Genomic DNA, 21,296 nt, shown 5'->3' with positions numbered 1-21,296 from the left:
TTGCAGTGGAAGCTCAGAGTCTTAACCACTGGACCACCAGGGAAATCCCTAAGTGCAGTCTTTCTTAAAATTTATTTATTTGGTTGCACCAGGTCTTAGTTGTGGCATGTGGGGTTTTTAGTTGTGGCACGTGAACTCTTAGTTGCAATATGTGGGACCTAGTTACCTGACCAGGGATCGAACCCAGGCCCCCTACATTGGGACTGTGGAGTTCACCACTAGACCACCAGGGAAGTCCCTTAACTGCACTCTTGAGGATGTGTGAGACTTGCTACCTTTGTCTGTACCTATAGTCTCAGATGGGCTTCCCTGGTGGCTCAGAGGGTAAAGCGTTTGCCTGCAATGCGGGAGAACTGGATTCGATCCCTGGGTTGGGAAGATCCCCTGGAGAAGGAAATGGCAACCCACTCTAGTACTCTTGCCTGGAAAATCCCATGGACGGAGGAGCCTGGTAGACCACAGCCCATGGGGTAACAAAGAGTCGGACACGACTGAGCAACTTTGCTTTTGCTATAGTCTCAGTTCGGCTTCCCTAGTGGCTCAGATGGGAAAGAATCTGCCTGCAATGCAGGAGACTCAGGTTCAATCCCTGGGGTCAGGAAGGTCCCCTGGAGGAGGGCACGGCAACCCACGCCAGTATTCTTTTTTTTTTTTTTTTTTATGCCAGTATTCTTGCCTGGAGAATCCCATGGACAGAGGAGCCTAGCGGGCTATCCTCCTTAGGGTTGCAAAGAGTTGACATGACTGAAACAACTTAGCATGCATGTTGGTCTCAGTCATCATTGTTGGGCCAACAGGAAACCCTGTTCCGTGCCTCATATTGGCACATGTGCAAAAGCATTCACTGCCCCATTGTCGGCAGTTATAGAAAACTTGGAACAACCCCAGCGCCTATCAGTAGGGGAGAGTCATAAACATGACAAAAGCAGGGACAATACCTGCCTAACCCTCAGGTGTTACACCCTCAGTGCTTAATGTGATGCCTGGCACATAGTAGGTGCTCAGGAAACATTTGTGAAAGGAGGAAAGGAAGGAGAGAGTAAGGGGAGCAAAGCATTCAAAGGGTCTTGCAGGATCCCAGAAAGCAAACCCTTCTCCCTCCAGCTGGGTGGGAAAGACGCACTTTGGGGGCTGTTATTGTTCATTTTAAAAACTTCCATCAAATGACTTCAGGATTCAATTCCCTCTTGAATGTTTCTCTTTTCTCCTTTTCATCATCTCCCGTCTTTTTAATACTCGTTGTTGAGTTCCCGTTTGCAGCGGTTGATTGAATTGAGGCTCTGGGGACTTGCGACAGTCACTTTAGACACTTAGAGTTCCAATCATGCTGTTCCATGCTTCCCCCGCCTTTAGCACCCAAGAAACCATCTCTTATGAGAGCCGAGAATATCTTTACAGCCCAGAACGCCACACTCTAAAACACAGATGGTAAAAGTCAGAATTCTCCATGACTAATGTGTGTCCAATGAAAGTACTAAAATGCCCATTTAATGGGAGAAGGCTGATTGAAAAAATCCATGTGCTGGTGAAGTTCTGTGACTGATGTCATATGGTGTCCAGGCCTGGAAAAGACATGGAGCTCATCAGTCCAGGGGCCAAGCTGTCCAATGTCTCCAGTCCCAGGAGGTACCCATAGTCCCCCTCCCACAGGGAGAGGCAACCCGTGGAGGCAGACAGAGGGAGGCACTCACGTCAGCTGGTTACCTCCTGGGACTTCCCTGGTGGTCCCGTGGTTAAGAATCCACCTTCAAAGGCTGGGGACTCAGGTTCGATCCCTGGTCGGGGAGTTAAGATCCCGCATGTCTTGGGGCAACTAAGCCCATGTGCCGCAACTACTGAGCCCAAGTACTCTAGAGCCTGTGCTCCACAACGAGAGAAGCCCCTGTTTGCCACAACTAGAGAAAGCCTGTAGGCCACAGCAAAGACCCAACACATAGCCGAAAACCCCCACAAAACACAAACAAAACAAACCACAAAAACCAAACAGGCAAACAAAACTGGGGCATTTCCTGTGTGCCAGGCTAGGTCTTGTGCAAGGCATGACCTCATGGACTCCTGAGAACAACTCTGTGAGGTGAGATTTATTATCACACTCTTGCAAAGGGCACATCCTGTGGGGTTTCAAAGGTGGAAGAGGAGTTAGCTAGGAGAAAGGAGGGCCCTGGAAAGAGATGACCCAAAGAGGAAACAGTATTTGCAAAGGCAAGAGGCAGTATATAAAAAGAAAAGCAGTTTGGTATCGCTGAGGCTTAAAGTGCCAACAGTGAGAGGAAAACGCTGAGGCTAGAGTTGTGGGTGGGAACAGATGAAATTTCATGGACCTTGCTGGATGGGGCAGGGACTGGGAGGCAGGAGCCAGAAGCTGGGAGACTCTGGAGTGGCTGTCAGAGTCATCAAGGCAAGAAATGAGGGAGTTTGAGAAACTCACGGAGGCATAGATAGCAGGACTGGCTGGCTGATTGGACTGGATACCCAAGGAGACTGAGGGGAGGAGAGGACCCAAGGATGATGTCCAGATTTCTGTCTGCAGAGCTGATGATGTGGCTGCCTGACTTATGGACCCAAGGCAGACATGGAAAATAATGCAGCGATGCACTGTGGACATGCTGAGCTCTTGGCAATCAAAAGACAGGAGAGGGTGTGGCCTTTGTGTGGCCTAGGCCCAACTTAGAGGCATAGCTGTCGATTGTCAGCTTGGCAATGATCCCTGAAGCCACAGAGCAGCAGGGCTCACCTAGTTCAGTATGACCTGCACTGTGTTTAAAATATGAGTCCATGTTTAAAAATCAAGCCATGCTCAGTTAAAACACAAACATTTGTCTTCTCTTGGAAAATCAGAAGATTTGGCCTCATGGGCTAGAACCCCCTTAAGGCAACCATTGCTGAGAAGTAGCTAAGAAGTTGGACTTCCCTGGTGGCTCAGTGGTAAAGAATCTGCCTGCCAATGCAGAGACACAGATTCAATCCCTGGGTCGAGATCTCCCTGAAGAAGGAAATGGCAACCCACTCCAGTATTCTTGCCTGGGAAATCCCGTGGACAGAGGAGCCTGGTGGGCTAGAGTCTGTGTGGTCTAAGACAGGACTTAGTGATGACACAACAACAAAGCTAAAAAATTGGATAGCTAACAGGACTTCCCTGGTGTTCCAGTGGCTAAGACTCTGCTCTCCCAATGCATGTAGCCCGGGTTTGATCCCTGATCAGAGAATTAGATCCCACATGTCACTACTAAGAGTTTTCATGCCGCAAGATCCTACATACTGCAACTGAAATTACCCTGTATGCTGCAACAAAGATCCCACATGCCACTACTAAGACCTGGTGCAGCCAGATTAATAAAATAAATATTAAAAGAAAAGGAGTAGCTCAGAACTAAGTAGTTAAGACAGAATACATGCTCTTCCATTTACCACAGTCCCCACCCTTCCCTGTCGTCTCATAGAATCCGAGCCTAAGTAGTTCTGTTGTCAGTTATTGCACTTGCAATGACTTTAACATCCCACACTTTTATCATAAAGGATAGTCTCAGAGAGTTGAAGTTCAGTGTTTCAAGTAAAACAGGAGCGCATATATCCTTGCAGACACCAAGACAATTCCTTTGCCTTTAATATGCAGAACGAGTCTGTGTCAAAAGTCTAACCCAGGCCAAACGCTCTTCTTTTTTTTTTTTTTTTTCCTAAAAAATATGGAACGCTTCACGAATTTGCATGTCATCCTTGCGCAGGGGCCATGCTAATCTTCTCTGTATCGTTCCAATTTTAGTATATGTGCTGCCGAAGCGAGCACCCAAACGCTCTTCTTTTATCCACAGGTCTTGCTAACAATCCATCGCCTAGAGGGAAAAGAGAAGAGGGACACAGGGAGAGAGTGATCAGACAGGGAAGGAGACAGGGGGCATTGCCAGGAAATAGACTTTAAAGGAGAGAGTGATCAGCAATATCTAGTGCTCACAGAAGTTGAGTTAGACAGGCATGACTCATTTGTGCCAAGGGTTTGTGCACACATGCATCCACATGTAAAAATGAGTGCACACGCCCATGTGCACACAGGCACATGTGTACACACACATACACAAGAGCAAGCATGCCGACCATTTACACTCCCAGCATACCTGCTTCTGCACACACAGAGACACATGTTCAGTTCAGTTGCTCAGTCGCGTCTGACTCTTATGCGACCCCATGGACTGCAGCACACCAGGCTTCCCTGTCCATCACCAACTCTCAGAGTTTACTCAAACTCGTGTCCATCGAGTTGGTGATGCGATCCAACCATCTCATCCTGTCGTGCCCTTCTCCTCTCGCCTTCAATCTTTCCCAGCATCAGGGTCTTTTCAAAAGAGTCAGTTCTTCGAATAAGGTGGCCAAAGTATTGGAGTTTCAGCTTCAGGATCAGTCCTTCCAATGAATATTCAGGACTGATTTCCTTTAGGATGGACTGGTTGGATTTCCTTGCAGTCCAAGGGACTCTCAAGAGTCTTCTCCAACACCACAGTTCAAAAGTATCAGTTCTTTGGTACTCAGCTTTCTTTATAGTCCAACTCTCACATCTATACATGACTACTGGAAAAACCATAGTTTTGACTATTTGGACCTTCATTGGCAATGTTTCTGCTTTTTAATATGCTGTCTAGGTTGGTCATAATTTTTCTTCCAAGGAGCAAGTGTCTTTTAGTTTAATGGCTGCAGTCACCATCTGCAGTGATTTTGGAGCCCCAACAAATAAAGTCAGAAAAAAAAAAAAAGAAAGTCAGCCACCATTTCCATTGTTTCCTCATCTATTTGCCATGAAGTGATGGGACTGGATGCCATGATCTTTGTTTTCTGAATGTTGAGCTTTAAGCCAACTTTTTCACTCTCCTATTTCATTGTCATCAAGAGGCTCTTTAGCTCTTCACTTTCTGCCTTAAGGGTGGTGTCATCTGCATATCTGAGGTTGTTGATATTTCTCTTGGCAATCTTGATTCCAGCTTGTACTTCATCCAGCCCAGCATTTCGCATGATGTACTCTGCATATAAGTTAAATAAGCAGGGTGACAATATAAAGCCTTGTCACACTCCTTTCCCTATTTGGAACCAGTCTGTTGTTCCATGTCTAGTCCTAACTATTGCTTCTTGACCTGCATACAGATTTCTCAGGAGGCAGGTCAGGTGGCCTGGTATTCCCATCTCTTGAAGAATTTTCCACAGCTTGTTGTGATCTACACAGTCAAAGTCTTTGGTGTAATCAATAAAGTAGAAGTAGCTGTTTTTCTGGAACTCTCTTGCTTTTTCTATGATCCAGCGGATGTTGACAATTTGATCTCTGGTTTCTCTGCCTTTTCTAAATCCAGCTGGAAAATCCAGAGGTTCTGGGTTCACGTGCTCTTGAAGCCTGGCTTGGAGAATTTTGAGCATTACTTTTCTAGCCCGTGAGATGAGTGTAATTGTGTGGTAGTTTGAACATTCTTTGGCATTGCCCTTCTTGGGATTGGGATGAAAACGACCTTTTCCAATCCTGTAGCCACTGCTGAGTTTTCCAAATTTTCTGACATATTGAGTGCAGTGCTTTAACAGTATCATCTTTTGGGACTTGAAATAGCTCAGCTGGAATTCCAACACCTCCACTAGTTTTGTTCATAGTGATGCTTCCTAAGGCCCACTTGACTTCAGACTCCAGGATGTCTGGCTCTAGGTGAATGAACACACCATCATGATTATATGGGTCATGAAGATCTTTTTTTGTATAATTCTCTGTATTCTTGCCACCTGTTCTTGAAGTCTTCTGCTTCTGTTAGGTCCATTAATTTCTGTTCTTTATTATGATCATCTTTGCATGAAATGTTCCCTTGGTATCTCTAATTTTCTTGAAGAGATCTCTAGTCTTTCCCATTCTGTTGTTTTCCTCTATTTCTTTGCATTGATCACCGAGGAAGGCTTTCTTATCTTTCCTTGCTATTATTTGGAACTCTGCATTCAAATGGGTGTATCTTTCCTTTTCTCCTTTGCCTTTCACTTCTCTTCTTTTCTCAGCTATTTGTAAGGCCTCTTCAGACAACCATTTTGCCTTTTTGCATTTCTTTTACATGGGGATTGTCTTGATCACTGCCTCCTGTACAATGTCATGAACCTCCGTCCATAGTTCTTCAGACACTATCTATCAGAGCTAATCCCTGCAATCTATTTGTCACTTCCACTGTATAATCATAAGGGATTTGATTTAGGTCATACCTGAATGGTCTAGTGGTTTTCCCTACTTTCTTCAATTTAGGTCTGAATTTGGCAATAAGGGGTTCATGATCTGAGCCACAGTTAGCACCCCGTCTTGTTTTGCTGACTGTATAGAGCTTCTCCATCTTTGGCTGCAAAGAATGTAATCAATCTGATTTCAGTATTGACCATCTGGTGATGCCCATGTGTAGAGTCTTCTCTTGTGTTGTTGGAAGAGGGTGTTTGTTATGATCAGTGTGTTCTCTTGACAAAACTCTGTTAGCCTTTGCCCTGCTTCATTCTGTACTCCAAGGCCAAATTTGCATGTTACTCCAAGTATCTCTTGACTTCCTACTTTTGTATTCCAGTACCCTATAATGAAAAGGACATCTTTTTTGGGTGTTAGTTCTAGAAGGTCTTGTAGGTCTTCATAGAACCGTTCAACTTCAGCTTTTTCAGCATTACTAGTTGGGGCATAGACTTGGATTACTGTGATATTGAATGGTTTGCCTTGGAAATGAACAGAGATCATTCTGTCGTTTCGAGATTGCATCCAAGTACTGCATTTCGGAATCTTTTGTTGCCTATGATGGTTAATCCATTTCTTCTAAGGGATTCTTGCCCACAGTAGTAGATATAATGGTCATCTGAGTTAAATTCACCCATTCCAGTCCATTTTAGCTTGCTGATCCCTAAAATGTTGATGTTCATTCTTGCCATCTTCTGTTTGACCACTTCCAATTTGCCTTGATTCATGGACATAATATTCCAGGTTCCTATGCAATATTGCTCTTTACAGCGTTGGACTTTACTTCTATCACCAAGTCATGTCCACAGCTGGGTGTTGTTTTCTCTTTGGCTCTGTCTCTTCATTCTTTCTGGAGTTATTTTTTCACTGATCTCCAGTAGCATATTGGGCACCTACCAACCTGGCAAGGTCATCTTTCAGTGTCCTATCTTTTTGCCTTTTCATACTTTCATGGGATTCTTAAGGCAAGAATACTGAAGTGGTTTGCCATTCCCTTCTCCAGTGGACCAAGTTTTGTCAGAACTCTCCACCATGACCCATCGTCTTGGGTGGCCCTACACAGCATGACTCATAGTTTCACTGAGTTAGACGAGGTTGTGGTCCATGTGATCAGATTGGTTAGTTTTCTGTGATTGTGGTTTTCATTCTGTCTTCCCTCTGATGGAGAAGGATAAAAGGCTTATGGAAGCTTCTTGGTGAGAGAGACTGACTGAGGGGGAAAATGGATCTTGTTCTGAAGGGCGGGGCTATGCTCAGTAAATCTTTGATCCAATTTTCTGTTGATGGGAGGGGCTGTGTTCCCTCCCTGTTGTTTGACCTGAGGCCAAACTATGGTGGAAGTAATGAAGATTATGGTGACCTCCTTCAAAAGGTCCCATGCAAGCACTGCTGCACTCAACCCCCCAACCCTGCAGCAGGCCACTGCCGACCCACGCCTCAGCCGGAGCCTCCTGGACACTCGTGGGCATGTCTGGGTCAGTCTCTTGTGGGGTCACTGCTCCTTTCTCCTGGGTCCTGGTGCACACAAGGTTTTGTTTGTGCCCTACAAGAGTCTGTTTCCCCAGTCCTGTGTAAGTTCTGGTGGCTCTATGATGGGGTTAATGGTGACCTCCTCCAAGAGGGCTTACGCCATACCCAGGTCTACTGCACCCAGAGCCACTGACCCTGCAGGAGTCCACTGCAGACCCGTACCTCCACAGAACACACTCAGACACAGTTTTGGCTCAGTCTCTGTGGGGTCTCTGGGTCCTGTTGCACACAAGGTTTGTTTGAGCCCTCTGAGCGTCTCTGGCGGGTATGGGGTTTGATTCTAAATGCGACTTCACCCCACCTACCATCTTGCTGGGGCTTCTCCTTTGCCCTTGGACCTCCAAGATGGTGGAGTAGAAGGACACGCGCTCATCTTCTCCTGTGAGAACTCCAAAATTACAACTTGCTGCTGAACAACCGTCAACAGGGAAATGTTGAATCCCACCAAAAAAAGACAACCCACGTCCAAGGGCAAAGAGACACATATGCACACACACAAAGAAGAATGTGATGAAGAGGCATGCACACACAAGTGGGCATATGAACACACACATGTAGGCATGTGGACACACCTACTCAGGCACAAAGACATAGTGTCCGCATAGACACAGGCCCATGTACATTCTCAGAGTCGTCCAACTCTGGGCACCCTCCTGGGGATCCATGCTCACACCTAATGAAGCCCTGCCAGTTCCAAACCAGCAACTCGTAACTAAATAAATATGATAAACAACTCCCCTCCAGATGGCTCCGCACACACACCCACTCCTCCCGCTCGGAGGGATGGCACATTCTATGCCAATAAATCCTCCTGTTTGAAAACATTTGCCTTCTTAATTGGCCTGTTTACGGGTAAAATATGTTTCTGGGTAGTGCTCTGCCAGAACGGGGTGCAGAGATGCCCCACCCTGCCCAGGGCTCAGCCAGGAGACAGGTCTTGGAGCTGTAGCTGTGCCGCCATCCCGGCCCAGGAGAACAAGCTTGACCCATGCGGAGATAAGGCTGAAGGGAAAGGCTCTCCCCGTGGCTTTTTTCTTCCCTGTGTCTCGAGTTTTCTTTGGGTTCACATTTATTGAGCTTGCTGCACGCAGCACTGCCATCAGAGATACCCTCTTCTCTCCATGTTTGTGTCCCTGGCCAGGCGCCTGTGAGATGTGCTGACTGTGATGACCCCATAGTGGGGTGAAGGGTGATTCCCCCAAAGTCATACCCACATCTAAATCCCCAGAACCTGTGAATGTGACTTTCTTTGGGAAAAGGGTCTTTGCTGATGTAATTAAATGAAGGACCTTAGGATGATATTCTAGATTACCCAAGTGGGCCCTAAATCCAATGACAGGTGTCTTACAAGAGACCACAGATGACACACGTGGAGGGGAAAGTGGCAAAGGGCCGGTCTGTGGCTCAGCAGCCCAGGTCAGAGTGGGTAGATTGTTTGATTCATCCACTGTGTGACCTTGGCCAAGTCACTCCCCACCTCTGAGACTCCATCTTCTCATCTGTGAAGTGGGGGACATAATAACAGCCACTCCTAGGGTTATTGAGAGGATTGATGGAAATAAAACCCCCAAAACCACTCCAATAAATAATGCAAAATATAACAAAATGAATAATGGTTGAAAAAAAAAAGCCTCACAAAGCCCTAAGTAGTACACGGAGTACTCAATAAGTGCTGGCTGGTGTTAGGTGAGCTTAGAGGCCAGTGAGAGGGAGCACACAGCCTCTGGCCACAGAACATCACTTTATGGCTAATGGCCAGGATGACAGCATAGTGGGCCAAGACAGGCTGGTCCCCTGACAGATGGGGCTGTAGCGGCGACCCTGTGCTCACCATGAGCATCCTCCCCAGGGGACACCCAATCCCCTGCTCATGACAGCCCAGCCGCTGTGCTGAGAGGTGGCCAAGGAGGGTCTGCATGGCCAGGGACAGGGAGAATGCAGACTCCCACTAACACCAGCCCATCTTTCCTGGCAGTGTGCAGTAGGTGCTCAGAAGAGGCAGCTTCAGTGACTTCCTCTCCCTCTTCGTGGGAACATCACCTAGACTTTTAACCAATGTGACAGCTGTAGTCTGGCCAATATAAATAAACCTTAATGTTAACCATGAGGGGTTGGCTAAGTTTAAATGTAGGAAGAAAAGGGAAGTGACATTGTCACCAAACCAGATCCATTGAATTATTATTGTTCTGCAGGGACTTGAACATGTAGGGTTCAAGGTCAGGGCTCCGGTCCTCCCTGCAGGCAAAACAGTCTATTATCCTTTTCAGCAAATAATTCATTTCTTCAGCTAGCAAGTACTGAGCACCGACTAAGTGCAGGCACACAGGGGTGCTGAGCACAGGAATACAATAGCCTCTGCTGTCATGGAATTTAGTGCCAGGAGGGAGAAACAGACATCCAACAAGGAAATGGAATACCTCTAAGGTGATGAGGACGAGGCAGGGCTGTTCGTGGAGCTATGAGAATATGGAGCTGGGGAGTCAGGTTTGGGAGGGCAAGCCAAGCAGAAGGGTCTCTCTGCTGTTCCGGATAAAAGGCAGGAAGGGGAGCTACATCACCTGGCCTAGATATTAAGAGGTACCCCTGGCAGCTAGTGAATGGTTCACAGGGCACCAGGGAGACAGGGAAACCAGTGAGGAGGCCATGACAAGCAAAGGGATGAGGGTGGCCTGAGTCAGAGCCAAGGCAAGTTCATGGGTGTGCAACCTGTGTAACCACACAGGGCCTTCCCCCAGAAGGGCCCCCCACTTGGCTTAATACTTGTCACTGTCTTGAAATTGCTGATAATTTTTGAAGAAGGGGCCCTGTGTGTTCATGTTGCCCTGGCCCCTGCAATTTACATAGAAGGCCGACGAAAGCAGAGAAAGGATCTCTCTTAAATGCTCAGTCATAAACCTTTTTGCACCGGTGCGCTGTAATAGGGCTTGTACCATCTCTGAGAGCCAGCTTTGAGGAATTTTGTTGTCTTGTTGGTAGCCTGAAATTGGCCTTGCTGGGAGTACTTACACCATGGAAATCAGCAGACATTACAAGTCAGTCTTATTTTTTCAAAGACATTTATTCATCAGCATTTCCCAGAGTGTGTCCAAGGCCACACTTGGGTAGTGTGCTAAAAATATAGTTTCTGGGCGATGCCTGAGCCCCCTGAGGCTGGAGGGCCAGCGCAGGAAGGCTGGGGCCCACCACAGCGCGTCCACATGCTTCATAGGAGGGAGGGCTAGAGAAAACCGGATTTGTGGAGTGGGAGAGTGGGGGCATCCTGCTTGGGGTCAAAAACTGAAGTTCTGGGCCTGGGACCCAGCCCCACCCTCCCACGTGGAGGCTGAGCCCATAGGGGAGAGGGCACCCACTAGGTTGCCCACTTTGCAGGACTCCTGGGGCGAAGACGGGACCATACAGAGCCCTCCTGGACTACGAAGGAGCAGCGCACACCAGCCTCCCTCTCCTCACTCGCCCGCCCCTGGCGCTCAGTAGATAATGACCATTATATTACGAATGTTGTGGCTATAATGGCCCCACCTCCTGGCTGGCTTCCCTCCCTTCTGTTACAGCCTCACCGCTCGTCTCTACTCTGGCAGGAGCCAGGACCTCCACACAGACGTCAATCTCATCCCGCCCCAAACCCCCTGTCCCCGCCCCCGCGTCTGTCTCATCGGATCCCAGAAAGCAGGCAAGTGGGGATGGCTGGGGGTGGGGGTGGGGGCTGGGGATTCTAAGCGCATTCCTATCCCATCTTCCCCACCCCGCCTCCTCTCGCCCTTCCCTCCCGGAGCGCAGACCCTCCTGAAGAGCCCACCCACCCCACCACCCCCCAGCCCCGAGGTTCCAGCGCAGCGCGGGGCCTCACTTCCGGGGAAATGGCGCCACCTGCAGGCACCCGGGCGCGCTGCGGCGTCGGCTCCTCACGCCCGGGGCCTGGGCTCCCGCCCTGGTCCACAGCGTCACCCCGCCTGCTGAATGGAGCGGTGGACCGAGTTTCCCATCAAGTGTCCGGTGGAACCTACACACGCTGATGAGAAGCTTGGAAAACGCCCCCTGGAGATTCTCCGTCGACATTTGCCCTGAAGTCCGACTTGAGTTAACCCTTCAGTTCCCGAACATGAATGCTGAGGCCATGGGAAAGGCATTCTTTCTAGGCCTCAGTTTCCTTATCTACAGCATGGGGGTGAAGGTTAGAAGAGATTATGTCAAAGGCTTGGTGAAATTCTCAAACTTTTCATGAAAAGAGAATCATTTGGAGGCTTGTTTAAAATGCAAAATCCAGAACTCCAAGAAATTCTGATCCACGCAGGAGCCTGCATGTTCAGTCAGAATCAGAGATTTTGATGCAGATGTTCTGCCTACCCCAGCGTGGGAAACATTGCCCAAGGAATGAGCCTCCAGGAAGCTGGAAAAGCGGGCGGCAGCCTTCCAGAGCACACCTTGGAGGTGTCTGTACAGAGGCAGTGGAAGCCATGTGTGTGTGCTCAGCTGCTTCAGCCGTGTCTGACTCTGCGACCCCGTGGACTGTATGTAGCCACCCAGGCTCCTCTGTCCATGGAATTTTCTGGGCAAGAATACTGGAGTGGGTAGCCATTTCCCCCTCTAGGGCATCTTCCCAACCCAGGGATCAAACCCATGTCTTCTGCATCTCCCACTTTGCAGGCAAATTCTTTACCGCTCAGTCACCTGGGAAGCCAAATGGAAGCCATGGGAGCTATTAATGGAAGAGTGACAGCTTTTTAGAATGGTCACACTGGCTCTGGCTACTATGAGGAGAGAGTTAGTAAGTGTCCATCATGGTGGTGGCATTGACCTCAGAGAGGTAACTGCTGAAGTTTCCCAGATGAGATTCAGTGGTGTCCTGGACCAAGTGGAGGGGAGGAAAGGGGGACAGATTTCAGAGGTAAATCTTTTGCCTCCTTTCGAACACAAGAAGAATAGATTAGAATTGCTGATTATATTCTTATCCCAGCGTTTTAAAACTTCAAGGGGTTGTGTATGTATTATGTACACAATATACCACTCTGTGTGAGTGTGTATATATAGATATACAGATGGTAGAGATACAGATTCAGATATAGATGTGGCATGGATTCAAAAAAATTTCTCTGGATGGTGTATCAGAGACCGGATGAGTTAATTCAATACCTGGCACATACTAAGCATTCTGTGTCAGCTCTCACGGCAGATTGTGCCTCCCGAATATGGCCCAAATGATATCTCCTGTCCCCCATGCTCTTTTGTCTTTTCTTCTAAAAAAATTTTATTGGAGTACAGTTGATTTGCAATGTTGTGTTAGTTTCAGGTATATGGCAAAGTGACTCAGTTATACATATACATATATTCACTCTATTTTAGATTCTTTTCCCATATTGAGTAGAGTTCCTTGTGCTATACAGCAGGTCCTTATTTGTTATCTATTTTATATAGTAATGTGCATATGTCTACTTTATGTCTATGAGTGAGTGAGTGTTAGTCGCTCAGTCATATCCAACTCTTTGAGACCCCATGGACTGTAGCCTGCCAAGCTCCTCTGTCCATAGGATTTCCCAAGCAAGATTACTAGAGTGGATTGCCATGTCCTCCTCCAGGGGCTATTCCTGACCCAGGGATCAAACCTGTGTCTCCTGTGTCTCCTGCCTTGCGGGTGGATTCTTTACCTGCTTAGCCAACGGTGAAGCCCACTATATGTCTATGTAGTATGTATATGTCAGTCCCAATCTCCCAATTTATCCTTCCCCACATCCCATGCTCTTTTAGAACTAACCCTGCCCTCATCAGGAGGTGGAGTCTAATTCCCCTCCCCTTGAACCTGGATGAATCTGCAGCTCATATAACCAGTAAAACACAGCACTGTGACTTTGCATGACTTCGCATGTCTTCCAAGGCTAGGTCATAAAGGTGATAGATACACCATCAACATTGTTGGCTGGGACCATCAATTTTAGAGCCCTGACCTTGGACAACACCAAGGCCTGCATGCTGTGAGGAGGCTTGAGCCACATGGAGAAGCCATGTGTTCCTGCTGAGTCCCCAGGGGAGGTCCCAGCCCGCAACCAGCACCCACAGCCACACATACCACGCAACTGAAGACGTCTCCGTATGTTCCAACCGATGACGTCACCAGCCTTCCGGGGCTTGGCAGGGGAGGCCCTAATTATCATGGAACAGAGATAAGTCATACCCTCTGGGTCCTTTCTGAGTTTCTGAACACAGAATCTGTGAGCATAAGGAAATAGTTGCATTTCACAACCAAGTTTCAGGGTGGGTTATTGTGGAGCAATAGGTAAGCGGAACTGCCATTGTGTATACCACAGTGTCTTTGTTCACACTTCCTTCGAGGGGACCATGTGCCCCCCATGTAGCTGCCCAAGCAGAGGAGGGAGAGAAGGAAACAGAGGTAGTACCAGTGAGATGGTCTGGGGGGGAAGGGGAAACCAGCCCCAAAGGAGTCCTGTCTTCAAAGCTCCTGTGGGCACCTACTTTGTAGCTTGGGGAACTCTACGCAGTGCTCTGTGGTGACCTTTGCGGGAAGGAAATCCATCCAAAGCAGAGGGGATATGTATATTCATACAGCTGATTCACTTTGCTGGACAGTAGAAGCTAACACAACATTGTAAAGCAACTATACTCCAATAAAAATTAATTTTAAAAAGCCCCTTGGGGAAAGTGAGGAGCCCAACTCCATCCACTGTTTGGATGACTCTGACCCACAGCTCCATTCCAGGTCAGCTGGATGATTCCAGATCGTGTTGCCTGTGGCCTTTCTACTCTCAGCAGGAAGATTTCCAAGAGTTGGCCTCCTCTTTGGGCCTCAGCACTTGGTCACGTTCAGAGTTGGCACCTTCTATGGGAGACAGGAGTCTGAATCTAGCCCTCCCCCACCACCACAGCAGGGAAGGGCTTGGGGCTGGATTCTTGTGGCTCTGTTGCTCACCAGCTCAGTGACCTGGGCCCCCAGTCACTTTATCCCTCTGAGCCTGTTTTCTCAACTGTAAGACAGGGCAGTGAGTGGTCCATCCCTGAAACAGTTCTTGTGTGGATTAAATGAGATGAGATGAAGCAGATTAAGCGCCTGGTCTTAGTAAATGCTCCCTTAACGTTTGTCATTCTTTTGAGACTGCTGTTCTTGTTGAAAACCAAAAAGTCCAAAAGCGTACACACCTCTGTTTTCTCCTGCTGCAGCCTATATTGCCCTGTGGGAGTTTGGGCCTGGGTTGGCCAGAGCCTCACAGAAATCCAGCCTGGGATTGGTGCAGAGCCTGGGCTGCAGGACCCAAAGGTTTGTGCGTCTCTCCCAGCTCCACCTGCTTCCTCTGCTTACTGGGTGAGGTCAGAATGCAGCTTAGCAGGAAGGAAGGAAGCTCTTTCTGCAAGGTGGGTACCCAGGGCAGACAGGAAGAGATCTGGTTGGGGAGACAGGGACTCAAGCTCGGCCTGTACTTACTATGGGTCTTGAAGTACCTTGGCACCTCAGTTTCCTCACCTGTCATTCATTGAATAAATACTTATCAAAGGTCTATTGATTCTGTGTCATTGTCCCGCTCAGACCCAAAAGCAAGCCCAAGATGGCCTCCAGGCCTTTGCACATGCTGTTGAAAACTATCCTCCTAGTTCCATATCTTTCACAACTTTTCTCTTGCGGAGTCCTTAGCACCCCTCAATCTTGGTTGAGAGAGCGCTTCCTCCTACAAGCCCTCCTCGGTCAGGTGTCTCCTTTTTTAAAAATTCTGACCACACTCCAAGGCATACGGGACCTTACCTGACCAGGGACTGAACCTATGCCCCCTGCATTGGAAGGTGGTGTCTTAACCATTGGACCACCAAGGAAGTGCTGTCTCCTCCTTAACTGGTTTAACTGGTTTCACTGCATTGATTACCCAGCCTGTGGTGGCAATGATGAGGAGGAGGAGGATGATGATGGCCTAATTTCCTCACCAAGAGCTTTGTGAGAGCTGGCACAAAGCTGCCCAAAATACAGATGTTGGATAAATGGCCTTCATAGGACAAGAAACTCATTGGCTGCTTCTGTCACTTATTAGCATGGAACCAGAAGCTTCTCTATGCCATAGTTTTCACCTCTAGCAAATGGGGCTCAAAATAACCTGTTCTTCCCACCTCTACCCACCTCACAGAGCTGCCAAAGCCCTGATGGGTGCTTTGCAGGCCTTGACCTCACAGCTGTGTGAGGCACCATTGTGCACTGAACGGTGTCCCCCAAACTAATGTCCATCTGGAACCTTACAATGTCACTTTGCTTGGAAATGGGGTCATTGCAGATGTAATTAAGGATCAAGATGAGATCACATTGAATTAGGGACCCTAACACATAATGACAGGTGTCTTTATAAGTGACAGAAAAGGACACACAGAGACAGGGAAGAAGGAGTGAAGATGGAGGCAGAGACTGAAGTCATGGAGCTACAAGCCAAGGAATGCTAGGAGCTCCCTGAAGATAGAAGAGGCAAGGAAGGATCCTCCCTACTAGGCCTCTGAAGTGTGGCCCTGCTGATACCTTGATTTTGTACTTATGACCTCTTGAACTGTAAGAGAGTAAGTTTCTATAGTCTTAAGGCACCTGTGCACTCAATAAATATTTGTTGAGTAAGTTTTGAATGGTTAAGTCAATGTCTTTACTGTTTGTACCAGTTGAAATCTTCTGTAGCTTATAGCCAAGGAATTCTGACATGGTCACTTCTCTCTCCATCCTGAGAACCTCCAGAGAGCAGGAAAAGGACTGGGATGCTGGTTTACTGAACACAGCATCCCACAGGCCTGGGACAAAGCCCACATCAAGTAGGAATAAGCAGCTGTTTCTCACAGGGGCCTCAGACACTGCCCAGGAATTAGCTTCAGGCCTGCTAGAGCTGGATGCTTGGGTCCGCCAGCTCCCCTCTCCTACTCCCAGGGTGAGAAGCCCCTGAAGTGGCTGATTAGAAACGTATAATGGCCACTGTGCATTTCCCACACCAAATGATGCCTGCAGAACACCAACTGTAGGCTGGGACAGGGGAATCTGGCAGCAAACACTGCCATAGATTCTTCTTAAGGTGGAAAGAACTTCTGAGAACACCACAGGCAACATCCACTTGAGCCATTAATCTTCATGCCGCCGTGGTGAAGTCCTAAGTGTGGCAACATGGGTGGAGGAGCAGTGAAGGGTGAGGAGGAGGGCAGGAAGAGCTTCGCAGACGGGACATCTGAAATGATCTGGTCCGGCCTGGCTGTTTCACAGGCAGGAAAATGACATTCAGGGCAGGTGGGCAGCTTGCCACAGGGCACCCAGTGAGCAGTGGCATGTTTAATTGTGAACTCAGGTTGGGTTTTTTATGACTTTTTTTAAAATTAATTTTTAAATTGTAGTTGATTTACAGTGTTGCGTAAATTTCTGCTGTGCAGTAAAGTGATTCATTCACACACATATATACATTTTTTAATATTCTTTTCCATTATAGTTTACCCCAGGATACTGTGCTATCCAACATATCCTATATATATATATATATACTGCATGTGCTATATACAGTATATGCTATGCAGATATCCCTGTGCTACACGTAGGACCTTGTTTATCAGGTTGGTTTTAATCTCAAAAGGTGTAGAGATGGGCACTGGAAGGGGATCCTCTTGATTCTGCCAATTTGCATGCAGAATAAAGGATTAATGTGCATAGATCAACTTTTTTGAAGGAGAGGGTCCACAGTGTTTATCAGATTCTTTTTTTTTTTTTGACTGATTGATTTTTGGCTGGGCTGGGTCTTCACTGCTGCATGGGCTTTTCTCTAGTTGGGGCGAGCGGGGGGTTACTCTCTAGTTGCGGTGTGCAGACTCCTCACTGCGGTGGCTTCCCTCCTTGCGGAGCACGGGCTCTAGAGCACAGACTCAGTAGTTGTGGTGCATTGGCTTAGTTGCTCCACAGCACGTGGGATTTTCCTGGACCAAGGATCGAACCCGTGTTTCCCGCATTGGCCGGTGGATTCTTTACCACTGAGCCATCAGGAAAGCCCTTCATCAGATTTTTAAGACAGTGTAAGGCTAAAGAAAACCAGAAACGGTGGAAGAGGCCAGGTCAAGATCACAGGGCAAGTCACAGCAGACCTGAGACTAGCATTTGTGTCCTCAATTTTCGGTCACTGCCCTATACCTTCCACCACACAGGAAAGGCTATTTTCTTCAATACACAGATGGGCCTGGTCCGTGGGCACACCAATGCTTCCAACAGGTGAAGGGTCTGTGGTCCTGCAGGCACTGCCCATGGACGCTGACAGAGAACTAGAGAAGATCCTGGAGCCCCATAAGCACCAACTCACTCCTGAAATGTGCCCAGGGGGTCCCCAGACAAGGTGAGGGCTTCTGGAACCTAAACATGTCTCCAGTAAGACACATTCTGCCCTTGGTTCAAATTGTTGATACACATCATGCTTGGGTCTTTGATGTTTCCAGACTCCCCTGGACACCACACTGGCCTGGAAAGGGCCACCTCCCAAAACCAATGATTGATTGATTAAACACAACGGCAAAGTATGAAAATTAATCGAGATATTTAATAGACAGTGCAAACCATAATTTCATCTGAATATAAATGTATGCACATGTTTCCAATGGGTTATCTATCAGTTATCACAAACAGCAACAAGGACCTTAGAGCTATGTTAGAAAAATGTATAGCTGGAATTTAACTCAAACAATCTCACACACTCTCAAGAGAACACCATCCATTTCAAATCAGTGTCACAAACTCCAGAAAGACCAGGGGAGTGGGAGTGAGGAGTGGGCCAGAGTGGGAAACACAGGGGCCAGTACACAGGTGATGGACAGAAATACAGCTCTCGAGGAAACCAAAATAGATGCATTATTACAGCTAAGGACAAGGAAAAGCCTATGGCTTTTAAAAAACGACTCTTCTGCCAGTACCATACACGTCTTACAAAGAGATGTGCGACAAGTCAGCTGACTTAAAAGGACAGAGGCTACATTTTCAGGTCATTTTGACTGCAAACGGTCGACCCTTGCCATTGAGGTTCAGCAGTGGAGTTAGCGTAGTCCAGAAGCTCAATGTTGGATTTGCAAATACAGTTTATTTTACAGAAATTGAACATTATAAACAGCAGGCACCTCCCACCCCCCACCCCCTCCCCCACCCCCACCTGTCCCGCTGGGTGCAGACCATGCTATGCGGAGTGAGCAGTGATGCGGCCCTACTGCTTTGGAGGGAGATTCGAGAGCGATGGAACCTGCCTGCACCACGTCCGGCCTGCCCCGCACACACACGCGCCTGCCCGCCGCGCAGGCCACCAGAGTCTGTCTGGGCCCAGCCCGCACTGGACCGGTTAAATGGTTCCAGCCCAGGTCTCCAATTCCTTCATGTCGTCGTCTTCCTCTTCCTTCTTCTTGGCTGTGTGAAGACAGAAAAGGCTGCTTAGGAAGGCTGGCCGCTGTGTTCTCCACGCGTTCTGGCCGGATGCCAGGGCTGCGCTACCCTGTGGCTACAAAACAGCCCTGCCCGTGCAGCCCGCCACGTCTCCAGGCTATCAGCAGACTGCCTCTCTGTGCCTAAAAGCTGCAATGCAGAGCTCTAGATAACCAGGCACAGCTTCCCCAACATCTCCCCTCCCCGACACCAGAGCCAGACAAGACGGGGAGGATTCAACACCAAGAGTCCGATAGGATCCACGTGTGGCCTCCGGCCAGAGCATCCAATATGGGGGAGAGAGGGGAGAATCCAGAAGAGCTCTAATCTAAGCCACTCCCCTCCACCTCAAGGGCCTAAGCCACCTCTGTACACCACAAGCAGTTGGCCGGACAGCTTTCAGACCCCCTTCAGCTTTCAGGCCTGCACCCCACCCTGGGCAGCCAACTTGACCAGAAGGGCCACTTCCCCTTGACCTGTGGGAGGATGAGAAGACACAGCCTGGTCACACCCTGCTCCCTGGGTTTTCTCTCTGTGCCAAATCAAGCTGCTTCACCTCTTCTAGAAGTTCTGGGTGGAATACTTCTATCCAAAGGTGAAATAACGGGGGAGAGGGGACTCAAAGAAAGAAATAAAGGTTTTATAGAACGAGGTCTCTAAAAAACCCAAAGCTGTTTCCTTCCTGTGGGGCTACCTATGAGCCCCAGCTGAGCGCTACACAAGATAACAAAGGGGAGCAAGAGCTGTCCTGGACGTAAACTCCCACCTTGTTTGGTGGACACAGGGAAAGCAGTTCTAGAACAGTGGTTCTCAACTGGAGGAGATTTCTCCCCTCCCCCTCGGCCCCTGGACATCTTGCAAAATCCGGAGACACGGCTGGTTGTCCAAACCTGGGGAGGGGGATGCCACTGGCATCTAGAGGGCAGAGGCCACGGGTGCGGCTCACCATCCACAGGGCGCAGCACAGGCCCCGCCCAGTCCGCACGAAAAGAACGGTTCGGCCATGTCAACAGTGCCAAGGTTAGGAGACGAGGGAAGAGCGGCTGACACTGTCATCAGGGCTGTCACAACGGATGCTGCCTGGTTCTCAACTCTGGGCAACTCAGGGCCCAAACCGAAGCCAACCGGCCACAAGGTCACCTACCCCATGGGCCGTGGGTGTGTCATGACTGTGGATAAGAAGTACTCACCGGGTTTTGATGGTAGGGATATAGAGGGAACACTTGGTAGAGGGACTGTTTCCGGTCCACTGATTTCCAGCAAATTCTTGTCTAGTTCCTCCTGTTCTAGTTCTTCTAATTCTGCCATGAGCTCATCCTGGGAAAAGCAAACACAAAAATGAGAGCGAGACCCTGGGGAACCCCAGCCCCTACTGTGGTGCCTCTTACCCAACAGCTCAGGGGACACACATCCCTTCTGAGAAGGTCAGGGCAGATGGACTCCAAGTGCACACTCTGTGACTCATCCTAAACACACTTCTACTGGTGAACGGAGCACACCATCGAGCAATTGCTGATGTCTACGTGGGGTCCCTGCACCAGGCTGGGAGCATCTTGAGAAAAGGGATCGTATATTTTCATTTCTATCTCTATCTCAGAACTGGGTACACTGAGTGAATGTTCAGGAATGTCTGCTGAATTGAAATGAACTTGACTAACCCACTGAACTCCAGTCTGAAAACATGAAGGCTCTGGTGCTGGGAGCCAAGGCTAAGAGCTACAGGCTGCTTTCTCAGCTATACGGCGGCAGTCAGCACAAAGGATTAGGTTTGGCGGAGAGGCCCTGACCTTCAGTGGACTCAAATCTAAGGCAGAATGAGGTACAGAGCCTGTAACTGTATTTTAAAAACCTAAGAGCTTCAAGGTTCCAATTGCTACGGCAGAAATTGGTAGGTGGCCAAGGTCTAGATGAATCCTTCAGGGATCAGATACAAACATTCCTTCCCTGGTTTCACCTTTGTCTCCCAGCAGAGCTGGGAGGGCTGTCTGAGGGGAACCCTGTAAATTCCTCAGGGCATGGTGACCTCGGCTGCCCCTGCTCTGAGCCCAGCGGCCCACCACGGAAGGGTGCAGGGTCACTGCTTGCTGAAACCAGTATTGACCTGAAGTCTGCTGAGATGTCCCGACAAAAGTCCCTTTACTCTACCTTAGCTCCCCCAAA

General features: G+C 48.5%; 1 protein-coding gene and 1 non-coding gene across 2 annotated transcripts in view; both read right to left on the bottom strand.

The window, feature by feature from the left end:
- Window positions 1-3,677: 3,677 nt before the first annotated feature.
- Window positions 3,678-3,784, bottom strand: LOC122682368. The gene has a single exon (XR_006337371.1). It is a non-coding gene; the product is annotated as a U6 spliceosomal RNA (small nuclear RNA).
- Window positions 3,785-18,250: 14,466 nt separating this feature from the next.
- CHMP4B (charged multivesicular body protein 4B) overlaps window positions 18,251-21,296 on the bottom strand; it is a 45,630-nt gene continuing 42,584 nt past the window's right edge. Inside the window, exons 4-5 of the mRNA XM_043883370.1 lie at window positions 20,327-20,453; window positions 18,251-19,121 (exon numbers count right to left, since the gene is read on the bottom strand). Of these exons, the coding sequence (XP_043739305.1) occupies window positions 19,057-19,121; window positions 20,327-20,453 (192 nt within the window). The 3' untranslated portion in view covers window positions 18,251-19,056. The remainder of the gene's footprint in view (window positions 19,122-20,326; window positions 20,454-21,296) is intronic.

Source organism: Cervus elaphus, chromosome 23 (assembly GCF_910594005.1).
Source record: "Cervus elaphus chromosome 23, mCerEla1.1, whole genome shotgun sequence".
In the NCBI taxonomy this organism is placed as follows: domain Eukaryota; kingdom Metazoa; phylum Chordata; class Mammalia; order Artiodactyla; family Cervidae; genus Cervus; species Cervus elaphus.
Note: the sequence above shows the minus strand (reverse complement) of the source record. Positions and strands in the feature narration are given on the sequence as shown.